Source organism: Enhydra lutris, unplaced genomic scaffold (genome assembly GCF_002288905.1).
Source record: "Enhydra lutris kenyoni isolate GAN:26980312 unplaced genomic scaffold, ASM228890v2 scaffoldscaffold93, whole genome shotgun sequence".
In the NCBI taxonomy this organism is placed as follows: domain Eukaryota; kingdom Metazoa; phylum Chordata; class Mammalia; order Carnivora; family Mustelidae; genus Enhydra; species Enhydra lutris.
Window position 1 is genome coordinate 1,772,859 of NW_019154177.1, and position 13,904 is coordinate 1,786,762.

General features: G+C 40.5%; 2 protein-coding genes across 2 annotated transcripts in view; both read left to right on the top strand.

Moving 5' to 3' along the window:
• LOC111138601 overlaps positions 1–13,904 on the top strand; it is an 896,555-nt gene that overhangs the window by 491,981 nt on the left and 390,670 nt on the right. The gene's annotated exons all lie outside the window — the stretch shown is intronic.
• On the top strand, positions 7,829–8,782 carry LOC111162596 (putative olfactory receptor 2B8). Its single transcript, XM_022527110.1, is given in 1 exon segment — positions 7,829–8,782. A coding segment is annotated over 1 exon segment (954 nt).

The window sequence follows — 13,904 nt, forward strand, 5'->3', positions numbered from 1 at the left end:
CAGAAGGCAAAATCAGAACCCTTAGAAATCTGTTCTAGGGGAGACATCCTTCTCTGAAAGGGGCTCTGGAAATGAAAAGGCAGAATTCTGCGTAGAGCACTGTGGTCTTGGGATACAAGGAACCACAGAGTGAAAGGGACTTCCTGAACCAGTAGGGTCGCTGAGCAGTGGATTCAGGAAGCAGGTTATGGTCAGAGAGCCCAGGAGGGGACTCTTAGCTCAGATCACCATAAATTGGAAGCAGGGCTGCTAGATAATCGCTCTTCTCTTGGGCAGCCTCAGAAAATCTGGAACCTGCACCTGTGACCGGGCAAAACCTCCCAGAGCAGTAGCAGCCTGGAAAGGGCTTTAGAGCAGCGCCCGGACAGGATTCAGGAGCTTCAAGTGCATGCCAGAGCCTGTGGCTGTTCCCGGTGTTAGAATCCCAAAGGGCAGCGGCACTCCTGGTTTCCTGAGGCTACTTCTGAGACAGTCGCTCTGGGCACTCACCAGTGTCAGCAGCACGTACCAAAGTGGAGACTGTTTGTCCTGGAGGGTTTCTTAAAGGGCAGACTGTGAATCTTCTGCTCTGAGCCAGAAGTTTGGCTGCAGCTGGGTCATGATATTGCCTCCCTTCTTAATCAGAACCCGGACAGAACCTCAAAAAACCTCTATCCAATGGGCATACCTTTCTCTTTCTTTTGATGGGGACTTTGTTATAAGCTGCGTTTTGACATCATTTTTAGTTGTGACTATAATTTTGTCTGTAACTCTCTCATGCCATCCATGTGTGAGCTCATGAACAGTTTGTTTTCCCTGGCTTTTTTTTTTTTTTTAAGATTTTATTTATTTATTTGACAGAGAGAGATACAGCGAGACAGGGAACACAAGCAGGAGGAGGGGGAGAGGGAGAAGCAGGCTTCCTGCGAGGAGGGAGCCCGATGCAAGACTCGATCCCAGGACCCTGAGATCATGACCTGAGCCGAAGGCAGATGCTTAATGGCTGAGCTACCAAGGAGCCCCTGATTTCCCTGTTTTTTGAACTTATGTAGAGGGATTGATTACTTTCTAACTTGCATTTTTTCCTCAGCACTTTGTGTGAAAAACATTGTTTCAATTTGTTTTTCTACAGTTTCGTTCATATTGTAAAGTACTCTTTTGCATGAGCAGGCCACGGTTTTCACATTTTACTGCTGAAGGGCATTTGGATTTGTCCACGGTTTGGCCAATATGAACGATGCTGCTCTGGAGTGTTCTTACATGCATGACTTGGAGTGCATACTCGAGCACTGTCCTGATAATATTGGATCTAGGACGTGAGTCTGGGTCTGCATCACTAGATAATGCCTCACTATTATCAAAGTGATTTGAGCAAGTAAGACTGGTAGCCGTGAGCTTGACCTGGGAGGCAAGGTGTTAATTGCATTAACAATTAATTAACAATTATTTAAGTGCTTGCTTCTCTCTTCAGAACTCACAGAGTGTAGTGTCTTTTCTAGTTACCCTAAAACTATCAGGATGGCATCTAACTGGTATGGGAATAAATGAGAAAATTCAAATGTAAGAATGCTTTTAGTGGGAAGTAGTTTATCTCTTTAAGCTGAACATGATAAATGAAGATAGAACTTACGAATCCAGGAGAAACAGCCACAATGCACCCAACAGCTTCTTTCTATTTTTCTGTAGTGATTATTTTAACTAGCCTCATAAAGTCAAAATGATTTGGAACTTAAATGCAAAGACTAATTTTAAAAAGATAATTTTTTAAATTGTTTGAGTACCTCATGAAAACCTGGTGGTTATTAAGGAGGGCACGTGTTGTGATGAGCACTGGGTGTTATGTGCACCTAATGGATCATTGAAAACTACACCAAAAAGTAATGCTGTACTTTATGTTGGCTAACTGAACATAATAAAAAAAAAAAACTTATCCATATCAACTGGTCAGTGTTCTAGGCTATATAGGATTTTGTTTTCCCTTAGCTGTATGTATGTAGCTGTATGTAGTATGAGAAGTCTGGTAGAATTTGGTTGCCCTCCTTTATATTCATGGTAAAGATAAGAATGTGCCTAATTATTAGCTCTGTGATCCACAGGTTGGTTATGAATGAAATTAAGAATTCATTCCCATATTTACATTTAAAATTAAGTAACTGAGGGGACTCTTGTCTATTTACAAGTAAAATTTGGGCATTTGTGAGGAAAAAAATCTTAGGTGTTTTGTAAAACATCTGGGACATTTACAGATGAGACTATGGTAGCTGGGGAGTTCTCAGGAGTTATTTGTCCTCTGTGAAATATATGAAATAACAAAAGGGACAGATAAGGTCTCCTCTGGCATTGTTCTTGATCATCGTTCTCCCTGAGGACGGCCATCTCTGGACAGCTCAGTGACAGGGGCTCATTAGCAGTGTGGGGCTTCTGTTCCCCAGAGATGTCAGCCAGGGAAACACATTTGGTTTTCGGTGCCAGCCCAGTCACAGCTGAGTGTCACAGCACCCTCTCCTGTGCTCATAAGGGACACCCTGTCATACAGGCAGTTCACTGCTTTTGGGAAACCATAGTGAGAGTTTGCAATTGCCTTCATCTCCTACCTCCTAGAGGCAAAGTGCAGATCTCTGTTCACCTAAAGATACATGAAGTTATCATGAGAAAACATCCTTTTGCTTAGGAAAAGTTTATGGATAAGCCAGTGCTGGTGTAGTCAACCTTGTGTTTACTCTATACAAGTGATTCTGCATGTCCAAGTGCCAATGCCCAGTACTGTATTTAGGCAGTAATTTGGAAAGGAGGTCGGGAAATAGCTTTGAACTTATGGAGAGGGTGAACAGAGGTGAGTGAAATGGAACTTGGTCTGTGTGTTGCTTTAGGAATTGGAAGTTAGTTTCTTTTCAGTTGCAATTGTAAAAGCTGTATTGGTTTGCATATATGCTCCACTGTCTGTGGAAGAAACAGACTGTGGAGTTTCACCAAATATAAGAACTAAATTTAATTGGTCATTATAGACTCTACTGAGCCATTCCCAGACATTTCGTTCTACTGTAGTTCATTCATTACACCTGCGTATGTGCATGTGGAAAATACTTTAAATATGCATATTTAGCATTAATAAAATATGGCCTTCAGTAGCAGAATAAAACAATATGCATACGTGTAAAAGTATTAGACCCTATGCTTCCGTGCTTTCCCATTGGTCCTCATTGTCTGTGAAATTAGATAATGTTTGTTTTCTATGCTTAATACTCATTCTCACTATTTATCATTTCTAAACTTCATTTTCTCCTTTATGAATTCTCAAACTATCTAAAATATTATGGAATTTTAAATATGCTGTGTTATAAATCCAACAGGGAGTTCCATTTTGTGGATATTGTGTCAGTGCATCTCTCCTTGAACACTGGGTTCCATCCTTCTGTCCTTGCGCAGGATCATGAATGGACTCTGTGTGAATGCTGTTGGGGTCTTGCTTCGAGGCTCTTTACCTGGCTGCTGCTCCGATCCTAACCCTATCTGTTGGGAATATGGTCTGCCCGGTGCACAGCCATTCCCTTCTTCAGAGATTTGCCCTCAGCTGAGAGGGAGCCACTTTGCCAGGGGGTCTCAGGAACACATTTGGGGCAGCTCACAGCCAGGGACAGACTCATGGAAGAGAAAAAAGGCTGCCAAAGTCAAGGCAGGACTAAGTCTGATGCAATTCATGCTCCAGAGCTGTGCTGTCCAATACTGGAGTACATAGCCACAGGAAGTCATTTAAATTTAAATTAATTAAAATTAAATAGAATACAAAATTCTGTTTCTCAGTGAGGCCATTTCAATGCTCAGGTAGTGACATGTGGATAGTGGCTATTGCATTAGACGGCGAGGATAGAGTATTTCCACCAGCACAGATGCATACTTGTATGGGAGACTTGTGTCCAGCTTCTTATGGGATCAGGCTCATGCCATCTTCCACTTGAGACCACATCCTTGCTTAGCAGCATTCTCTGCTCTGTTTTGCTTCCCTCATCCCCTTTATCCTGAGAGCACTCCCTGAACAAACCATGTGCCGTGGAAATCCTACCTGATCCTCTTCTCCCATGGAACCTGGACGAAAATATTGTCCATGTTCATGCGACCTGTCATTTCCAGTGTTGTGATAGCTGCCTTCTCCCTCACTAGCTCATCTTGCATTGCCCATGGGGGCCTGTTCTAGTTTATGTGGGGTCAGCTCAGACCTAGGGGACAGAGTTTTATTAAAGTAATAGTTTGTCATTCCTGCCGCTGCCAGCGCTGTTTCAAGATTCATTCAGGAAGTGGAGAGGGCAGGGTTTGTATGTCAGTTATGTTGGTGACTGTTATATATTTGAAATATCTTCCATACAGACATTATCTTGAGATCTTTGGTCTTTAAAATGTGTAGTTTACATACTGAGTATGTTGTTTTATGGAAACTTGTGTTATTCACTAAAATTAAGAGACTTACATGTCAGCATTGAATACTTACGGTAATGGCTCTATCAGCTCCTGTGCGCCAGTACTAAATATTTAACCTCTTTAATTTATATCTGTTCTCTTAATTATTGTTGTAAAATTGTATTTTTATGAGATGTCATTTCCCGATATATTCTTTTTTTAGGGTAATTATTACATAGAAATCCATATTTTTTGTGGAATATATTTATTTTTTATTTTACCTAATAACATTTTTTCTCTCTCTATATATAACCTGTGCTTTATACAAGTATTAATTTTGTATGCAAATTCTGTATGCAAAGTAATAAGTTATGTGTGACTTATGTGTGGATTTGTAACTGGATTTTCTCTAACACATCATATCATAATAATTACTAGGCACAACATTCTTTGCTCCTGTACGTAGGATGGATGTTTCCTTATTCTATCAAGAATTATTATTATTCCTTGATTATTCCTATTTCTACTCAGTGTAATTTCATGGTTTGTCTAAGAGGAATCAGTGTCTCTTGCTGCATTCAGTTATTTGATGCTTACCTAATATAGATGTTCTTAGTCTAATTACAAAATTCTCAGAAGGAGATTAAATGAAAAATCTCATTAATCTTAGTCAAAACATATCCTTTCTCTTGGAAGACTGTGTGCACACAGCTTTTGGATGGGTGGGTGCCCAGGATGGGAGGATGAAGGGGACAAAGCGACCCAGATCAGCAGAACATGTTCTTGAAAATTGTTGGTAGAATAAAATGCACAGCCGGGTATTTCCTATATCCATTATTATTAGAGAATAATAATTTTCATAGATATAATGAGAAAAAAAATAAAAGTAAGGTGGTGGACTATGACATGAGTATTCTAGATTCTAGTTCCCTCCCAGCGCACTCTCCAGCAAGGCGCTGGAAGCCATTATAACATTCAGAGACAGTCACATTCCTTTTTGTCTTTTGGTGGGTGTCTGTTTTGCTTGAAATTTTATTTTTCAACTTAAAATCATGTTCATTTTCATACTGGTGAGATAGGTAGTCATTCAGTATTACTATATATAATTTTTAAAAAACATTGTTTTAATTTAAATTCAATTAATTAACATATACTATATTATTGGTTTCAGACATAGAAGTTAGTGAGACATGAGTCTTATACAATACCTAGTGCTCTTCACACCACATGCCCTCCTTAATGTCCAGCAACCCCTAGTTTGTTTCCTATGATTAAGAGTCTCCTATGGTTTGTCTCCCCCTGTGGTTCATCTTGGTTTTATTTTTTTCCTCTCCTCCCCTATGATCCTCCGTTTTGTTTCTTAAATTCCACATGAGTGAAATCATATGATTATCTTTCTCTGGATGACTTACTTCACTTAGCATAACACCCTCTAGTTCTATCCACATCATTGTAAATGGCAAGATTTCATTTTCTGATGGCTGAGTAATATTCCATTATATATGAATGGTGTATATATATGTGTATATGTATATATATATATACATATATACCTCTTTTTTATCCATGCATCTGTTGATGGACATCTGGCTCTTTCCATAGTTTGGCTATTGTGGACATTGCTGCTATAAACATTTGGGTACATGTGCCCCTTCGGATCACTGCATCTTTTTCTTTGGGGTAAATAACCAGTAGTGCGATTGCTGGGTCCTAGGGTAGCTCTATTTTTAACTTCTTGAGGAACCTCCATACTGCTCTCCAAAATGGATGTACTAACTTTCATTCTCACCAACAGTGTAAGAGGTTCCCCTTTCTCTGCATCCTCACCAACGCTTATTATTTCCTGACTTGTTAATTTTAGCTGTTCTGACTTTTGTGAGGTGGTAATAATACATACATATATAATCTTATAAAGCAGCAAATCATTTGCAGAAGTTTATTTTACCATGGTTTTATCTTTTCTAACCATCTTCTTATTCCTAATTGATATGATAATATTAAAATATATTATATTCTAATGATACATGATGGCATTGGTTTTTCGCTTGGTTGAGTTAGCGTTTATTTCTGCCTTCTTTCATTTTGGTGAGTGCTTCCTTTCTTAGGCACATTTATTTTTTAAAAAGATCTTATTTATATTTTTGAGAGAGAGTGAAAGAGAGTACATGAGCGGGGAGGGGGTCCAGAGGGAGAGGAAGAAGCAGACTCCCCACTGAGTAGGGAGCCCAACATGGGGCCTGATCCCAGGACCCTGACTGAGATCATGGCCTGAGTTGAAGGCAGACGCTGAACAAAGTGAGCCACCCAGGTGCCCCTCTTAGGCACATTTTAAAATGCCAGCAATTTATTTCAGATAAGTGTATGTGCATGTGTGTAGGAGGCTAAACCATGGTTTATTTTTTTGCTCTTACCTGATGTGAGTCAGGACATATACCCTGTTGCACACATTTAGACAGTCTCAAATACTTTTATATATGAATTCTATTAAGAAATTTTTTGTGTATAGACTTTCTGATGTGGATATCACTGAATACATCTGCATAGAAAATCGAAGGAAGTATAAAATAGTGTGAAATACTACATTCTCTATTTGGATTTTATGGACACTTAGTTTATGCCAGTTTTGTACCAATTTCTTTCACACATCAGTGAGTCTAAAATCAAATCCAATTCTGATTTTTAAAGTCTTGGAAGAATTAAAAATGTAGTGTATTTGAATACCATTGAATACCATTTGAATAGGATAGAGCTAGAATACTCATTTTCAGAGGCCTTTTTGGTTGGTATAGAACTATGCTTCTTCAGTACCAAGCAGCTGGATGAAAATGGTCATCAGTCTCGCCTTAGAGCTGGCCATATGTTGGGTCCAGTGTCACTAACCTTTTAAGAGAGCTTCCAGAAAGGGGATAATTAGCCTAACGTCGACGGATGTCAAAGATTTTGTATAATACCAAAATATCCCTTTATTTATGCCTTTCCTTGTACTAATTTAAGGATTCCTTTATAGTGCTTTGACCAGTCTTTGCTTTGAAAAATGTACCTGTCTTTATCTCTACGCTATTTCCTATGTAATTGTTGTATCATAGGGAGTGATGTGAAGCATACACTTTGTTCATAGATTATACAATTGGATAACTCTTGAAAATGTTTATTCTGATTAGAATGTTGATAGGGAATATCCCTAACTTTCAGGAATTTTAAAACAACTCTAAGAGAAATAGATACAACTCTAAGTGAGAAATAGATATCTGCAGAAGGAAGAGCAAAGTGTTGGCCACTATATTGGTAAAAACTACGTCAATATAAATGAGTACACCATTTATTCAAATAATTGCCGATAAAATCCCATGACCCTGTCTTATAACATGATAGATCCATACCCTAACCCCACCCCCCACCATTTAATTTTTTGAAGCCTTCTTTAAAAATTGCTAAATGCTTCGTCCTGACAGGAAATATGTGCTAACAGAGGATGGAACAGAAAAATGGCAGTTCTTTCACGGGGTTTATCCTGCTGGGGTTCTCTGACCGGCCTCAACTGGAGCTAGTCCTCTTTGTGGTTCTCCTGATCTTCTACCTGTTCACTCTGCTGGGAAACACCACCATCATTGCCTTGTCCCACCTCGACCCACATCTACATACTCCCATGTACTTTTTCCTCTCCAACCTAAGCTTTCTGGACCTGTGTTACACGACCAGCATTGTCCCACAGCTCCTGGTTCATCTCAGGACAGCAGAAAAGTCTATCTCCTTTGGTGGCTGTGTGGCTCAACTCTTCATCTCTCTAGGGTTGGGATCCACGGAATGCGTTCTCTTAGGGGTCATGGCGTTTGACCGCTATGCAGCCATCTGCAAGCCCCTGCAGTACACCGTGATCATGCACCCCCGTCTCTGTGCCCTCATGGCTTCTGCATCGTGGTTCATTGGTTTTGCCAACTCTTCACTGGAGACAGTGCTCACATTCCTTTTACCACTTTGTGGGAGAAATAAAATAGACCACTTCCTTTGTGAGGTCCCCCCACTGCTCAAGCTTGCCTGTGTTGACACCACTGTGAATGAGTCTGTGCTCTTCTTTGTTGGTGTGGTCATTCTCCTCATACCTGTGACATTAATCACAGTCTCCTATGGTAGGATCGTCAGGGCGGTCTTAAGAATAAAGTCATCTGCAGGGCAGAGGAAAGCGTTTGGCACATGTGGGTCCCACATCACAGTGGTCTCCCTGTTCTATGGCACGGCCATCTATGCTTACCTCCAGCCCAGCAACAACTACTCCCAGGATCAGGGCAAGTTTGTTTCTCTGTTCTACACCATCGTCACCCCCATGGTCAACCCCGTCATATATACACTGCGGAACAAGGATGTGACGGGAGCAATGAAGAAGGTGTTTTGCAGGGGCCATGACTCTAGATGACTGGGCAGGGAAGACCCTTTGATGGATTACTTTGAATGCTAGAGCTTTTAAGATGATTGTCCCCTTCCCCGTCATCCAAAATTTCTTCTGACAACTGTTCTGTGGGAATTTTCTTACCTGATGCTTTTATGTTAAGTGAGTGCTCAAAATCTAAGTCCATGGATTCATGCAGCCTCCAGAGATATGACCTAGTGTCCTAGAGCATCTGCATCATAGTATTATTTTTTAAAACTCTGCAGGTTTTTTTTAAGAGCCCTTCCCAATCCTTTGGGAACACTATTCCATTTCTACTTGCAAGAAGACATTCAAACACATACTATATAGGCATAGGGAAAATAGGGACCAATAAAACACTACAGGAAATATTAACCTTTTAGCATTTTCTGGCAATTGTTGGGTCCATTTCACTTACTCTTATATTTTGTGATCATGACTCCTATTGGGAGGCCCATAGGCTGACTGTATCACAGTGTTTTCACAGAAGTAGGTGGGCAACTGTGAAACAAAATTTCAGCTCAAAGAAAACCCTTCTAATATCAATCCTGATAAATCCACTTGGATATCAGGACCTGGTGTGATGTCTCCAGTGTGACAGTGGTTTATGTAGACTTTGTCGCAAGAGGGGGAGGATATAATGCATATCTGCCAGTGACAATGGGAGCATCAGCTGGTAATACTCTGGAGAGTGCTTATGTGTAATAAGAAGCATCCATGTAAGTACACAAGTTGGTTATGTAGCTTGTGAGCCATCCTGTTCATTAAAAATGACTTTCTTTTTAAAGTTTTTTTAAATAATTTTTTAATTTTTTAATAAACATATAATGTATTATTAGCCCTAGGGGTACAGGTCTGTGAATCACCAGGTTTACACACTTCACAGCACTCACCATAGCACAGACCTTCCCCAATGTCCATAACCCCAACACCCTCTCACTACCCCCCTCCCCCTGGCAACCCTCAGTTTGTTTTGTGAGATTAAGAGTCTCTTATGGTTTGTCTCCCTCCCGATCCCATCTTGTTTCATTTATTCTTTTCCTACCCCTCAAGCCCTCCACGTTGAATCTCCACTTCCTCATATCAGGGAGATCATATGATAGTTGTCTTTCTCAAATTGACTTATTTTGCTAAGCATAATACCCTCTAGTTCCATCCATATTGTCGCAAATGGCAAGATTGCATTTCTTTTGATGGCTGTATAGTATTCCATTGTGTGTGTGTGTGTGTGTGTGTGTGTGTGTGTGTATGTATATATATATATCTATATATATCTATATATATATATACCTATATATATATAGATATATATAGATATATATATATACCACATCTTCTTTATCCATTCATCTGTTGATGGACATCTAGGTTCTTCCCATAGTTTGGCTATTGTGGACATTGCTGCCATAAACATTTGGGTGCATGTGCCCCTTCGAATCACTACGTTTGTATCTTTAGGGTAAATACCCAGTAGTGCAATTGCTGGGTTGTAGGGTAGCTCTACTTTCAACTTTTTGAGGAACCTCCATGCTGTTTTCCAGAGTGGTTGCACCAGCTTGCATTCCCACCAGCAGTGTAGGAGGGTTCCCTTTCTCCCCATCCTTGCCAGTATCTGTCATTTCCTGACTTGTTAATTTTAGGCATTCTGACTGGTGTGAAGTGGTATCTCATTGTGGTTTTGATTTGTATTTCCCTGTTGCCCAGTGATGGAGCACTTTTTCATGTGTCTGTTGGCCATTTAGATGTCTTCTTTGCAGAAATGTCTGTTCATGTCCTCTGCCCATTTCTTGATTGGATTATTTGTTCTTTGGGTATTGAGTTTGATAAGTTCTTTATAGATTTTGGAAAAAATGACTTTTGAAGACATTATCATATCTGAACAGTACATGACTTAAGTTCTATTTTATATTCTAACCATTTTAGCTAGTAATGCAGCAAAAAGTTCAAGGGGTAAAATCCACTTAGATACTGTCTTCATAACATTTTATAAATCCTTTGATGAGGCATCAACTAATCATGGCTTAGTATCTCACATCTGCCAAAGAACCCACATAATTTGAACGCAGCGACATATTTTTAAAAATGGGAAATGACCTTATTTCATAAGAAATCTCATTTCCTGTGCTTACCAGATTCACCAGGAGAAAATTTAAGGGAAAAAAATGAGATGCATATTACTTATTAAATATCTTCATGTATCTAAGCTTCAAAATAGCCATCTCAGCATGAACTGTCATACAATTCTGAGTTAGGAGTAATGAATATAAACATCCAGAACAATTGAATCTGACATTCTAGCCTGTAGATCTTACCTCAAGCTGTTTGCACATTAATGTGTTTTGGGATATGGATCTGGGTTTTTGCATGTATATATTGTCATAAACAGCCTATTTTCCCATGGAGGTTGGAGCTTTGACAATGCCATCGTCATAGAAATGTTTCTGATTTTTGAAATGTTTTTCCAACATGCTACACTGTAGCCCAGTGCAGGTAGATGTGTTTGTGTCTTGGGCTGGACACATACGCATAACAACTCTACTGTTCCCTATCCTGACAGCTAACGGGCATCCCCAGGGCCTTGAACCCCTGAGCTGGCCATGCTCATGCCAAGTGATCTTGCTGCAGAGACAGCATGTGGAGGCTGGAAATGACACCAGGGAGATTATGCACACGGTCAGGTCTCTCTGTATCACTAAGAGCATCACAGTATTCTTACTTGAAATCAACACCTAGGATATATCTTGACACCATAGTGATGCTTCATGTATATCAGTAGGAAAACAGTTCTGTATACTGTTTATCCCCGATGGTGACGAATTTCCTGCTTTCTGTTATGTTTCAACCACATCCTGAAAGTTATATCCAAATGGTCACTGTAAAGTCCATCAAATGAACTCTCTTTGGTGCAAATCCCCTCAAGGTCTCATGAAACCACACAGCCTACTGTTATGGGTGAGCAACTACTTTTCTGCTCTTAAGGACACACAGAACCCTGGGGGAGAAACAGATTCATTTGCTTTAAGTGAATATTTGGGGTTTTTTTCCTGTGTGTGTATGTGTGTGTGTGTGTGTGTTGTTAGTCACCATACAGTACATCATTAGTTTTTGATGTCATGTTCCATGATTCATTGTTTGAGTATATCAACCAGTGCTCCATGCAATCCATGCCCTCCTTAATACCCACCACCAGGCTCACCCACCCCCCAACTCCCTCCCGTCTAAAACCCTCCTTTTGTTACCCAGAGTCCATAATCTGTCATGGTTCATCTCCCACTCCAATTCCCACCCCCCCTCAATTTTCCTTTCCTTTTCCTAATGTCCTCCATGATATTCCTTATGTTCCACAAGTAAGTGAAACCATATTATAATTGACTTTCTCTGCTTGACTTATTTCACTTAGCATAATCTCCTCCAGTCCCATCCATGCTGATGTAAAAGTTGGGTATTCATCCTTTCTGATAGCTGAGTAATATTCCATTGTATATGTGGACCATATCTTATTTATCCATTCATCTGTTGAAGGGCATATTGGCTCTTCCCACATTTTGGCGATTGTGGACATTGCTGCTATGAACATTGGGGTTCATGTGTCCCTTCTTTTCACTACATCTGTATCTTTGGGGTAAATACCCAGTTGTGCAATTGCTAGTCATAATGTAGCTCTATTTTTAATTTTTTGAGAAACTCCACACTGTTTTTCATAATGGCTGTGCCAATTTGTGTTCCCACCAACAGTGTGAGAGGGTTCCCCTTTCTCCACAACTTCTCCAACACTTGTTTCTTGCCTTGTCGACTTTTGGCATTCTAACTGGTGTAAGGTGGTATCTCAATGTGGTTTTCATTTGAATTTCCATGGTGGCTAATGGTGATGAACACTTTTTCATGTGTCTGTTAGCCATCTGTATGTCTTCTTTGGAGAAGTGTCTGCTCATGTCTTCTGCCCATTTCTTGACCTGATTATCTGTTTTTTTGGTTGTTGAGTTTGAGGAGTTCTTTATAGATCTTGGATATCAACCCTTTGTCTGTAGTGTCATTTGCAGATATTTGAATGGCATTTGGACACTTATGTTACATGGGAATAATTACAGATAATAAAGGTTTCTGGGAACCATGCTAAAGTAAAAAGGAAACTACTTAAGAGTCCAAACACAAGTTCAGGATTGTTCCATAACGTTTTTCTAATGTTAGGAATCTGCTCCCCATGGTGTCCATGCCTTGTCTGTAACAGACTCCAGGGTTGTGTAAATTGTCACCAATATTATTTGGACCATTTCCTTTTGTGTGTTCACCAATAATTGTGGCATGGCTCTGGACTTGTACCCACGATTTGGCTAAATTATTTTATTCCATCTGTGTTTAGCCTCTGGAGGTCAGGAAGATCATGATGCTCTAGAGCAAGTCATGGGTTCTTCCAGCTCTTCTGCATTCTGAGGAATACAGGGCACACACCATCGGCTCAGGTAGTGATGGCAGAGACCCAGAATGTCCATCAGACTCACATGAAATGCAATTTTTAACCTAAGGTGATTCATTACCAGTTAGCGAAGGATACCAAGCAGCAGGAGTGCGTGCAGGAGGTCCCAGAGCCATCAGACACAGCCTGGCAGACCCCTTCACTGCAACGGAAAGCCTCTTTCTTCTCAAATGTGAGGCAGATCTACTGTGGTACGAGTCAGCACAGAGAAGGCCTGGAGGAGATTCACACATTATGTGTCCCTACCTTCATAGCCCTGTCCTGGCTTGAGGTCTGTCATTTGGTAGCATATCTGCAGTGTGTAGAGTGGAGGTTCTAAACAGACCCTCTGCATCGTGCTGGAATCACTACTAGGTCAGAAATCACAGCACTGCCACCCCTGTCAGACCCTCATGTTGCTCAGAGTCTTGCATTTCAGTTACTGTTTGCCAGAGTTCTGCTCTGTCCAGGCTCAGTGAGGAGGGAGGAACAGGTTATAAGTCCCTGTGAGCCCTTTTCTTTGCAGGTGGCTTCTTTTCAGATGCTTGTCTTGTAATACAGGTGAGAACTTCTTTCCTCGCTGTGGTATTGCAGCGTATTGCAAACCGGGCCATTCAGACTCCGGAACCACTGTGCATGGGAATGTGGTTTGCTGGGAAGGTGAGCTCTGTGTCA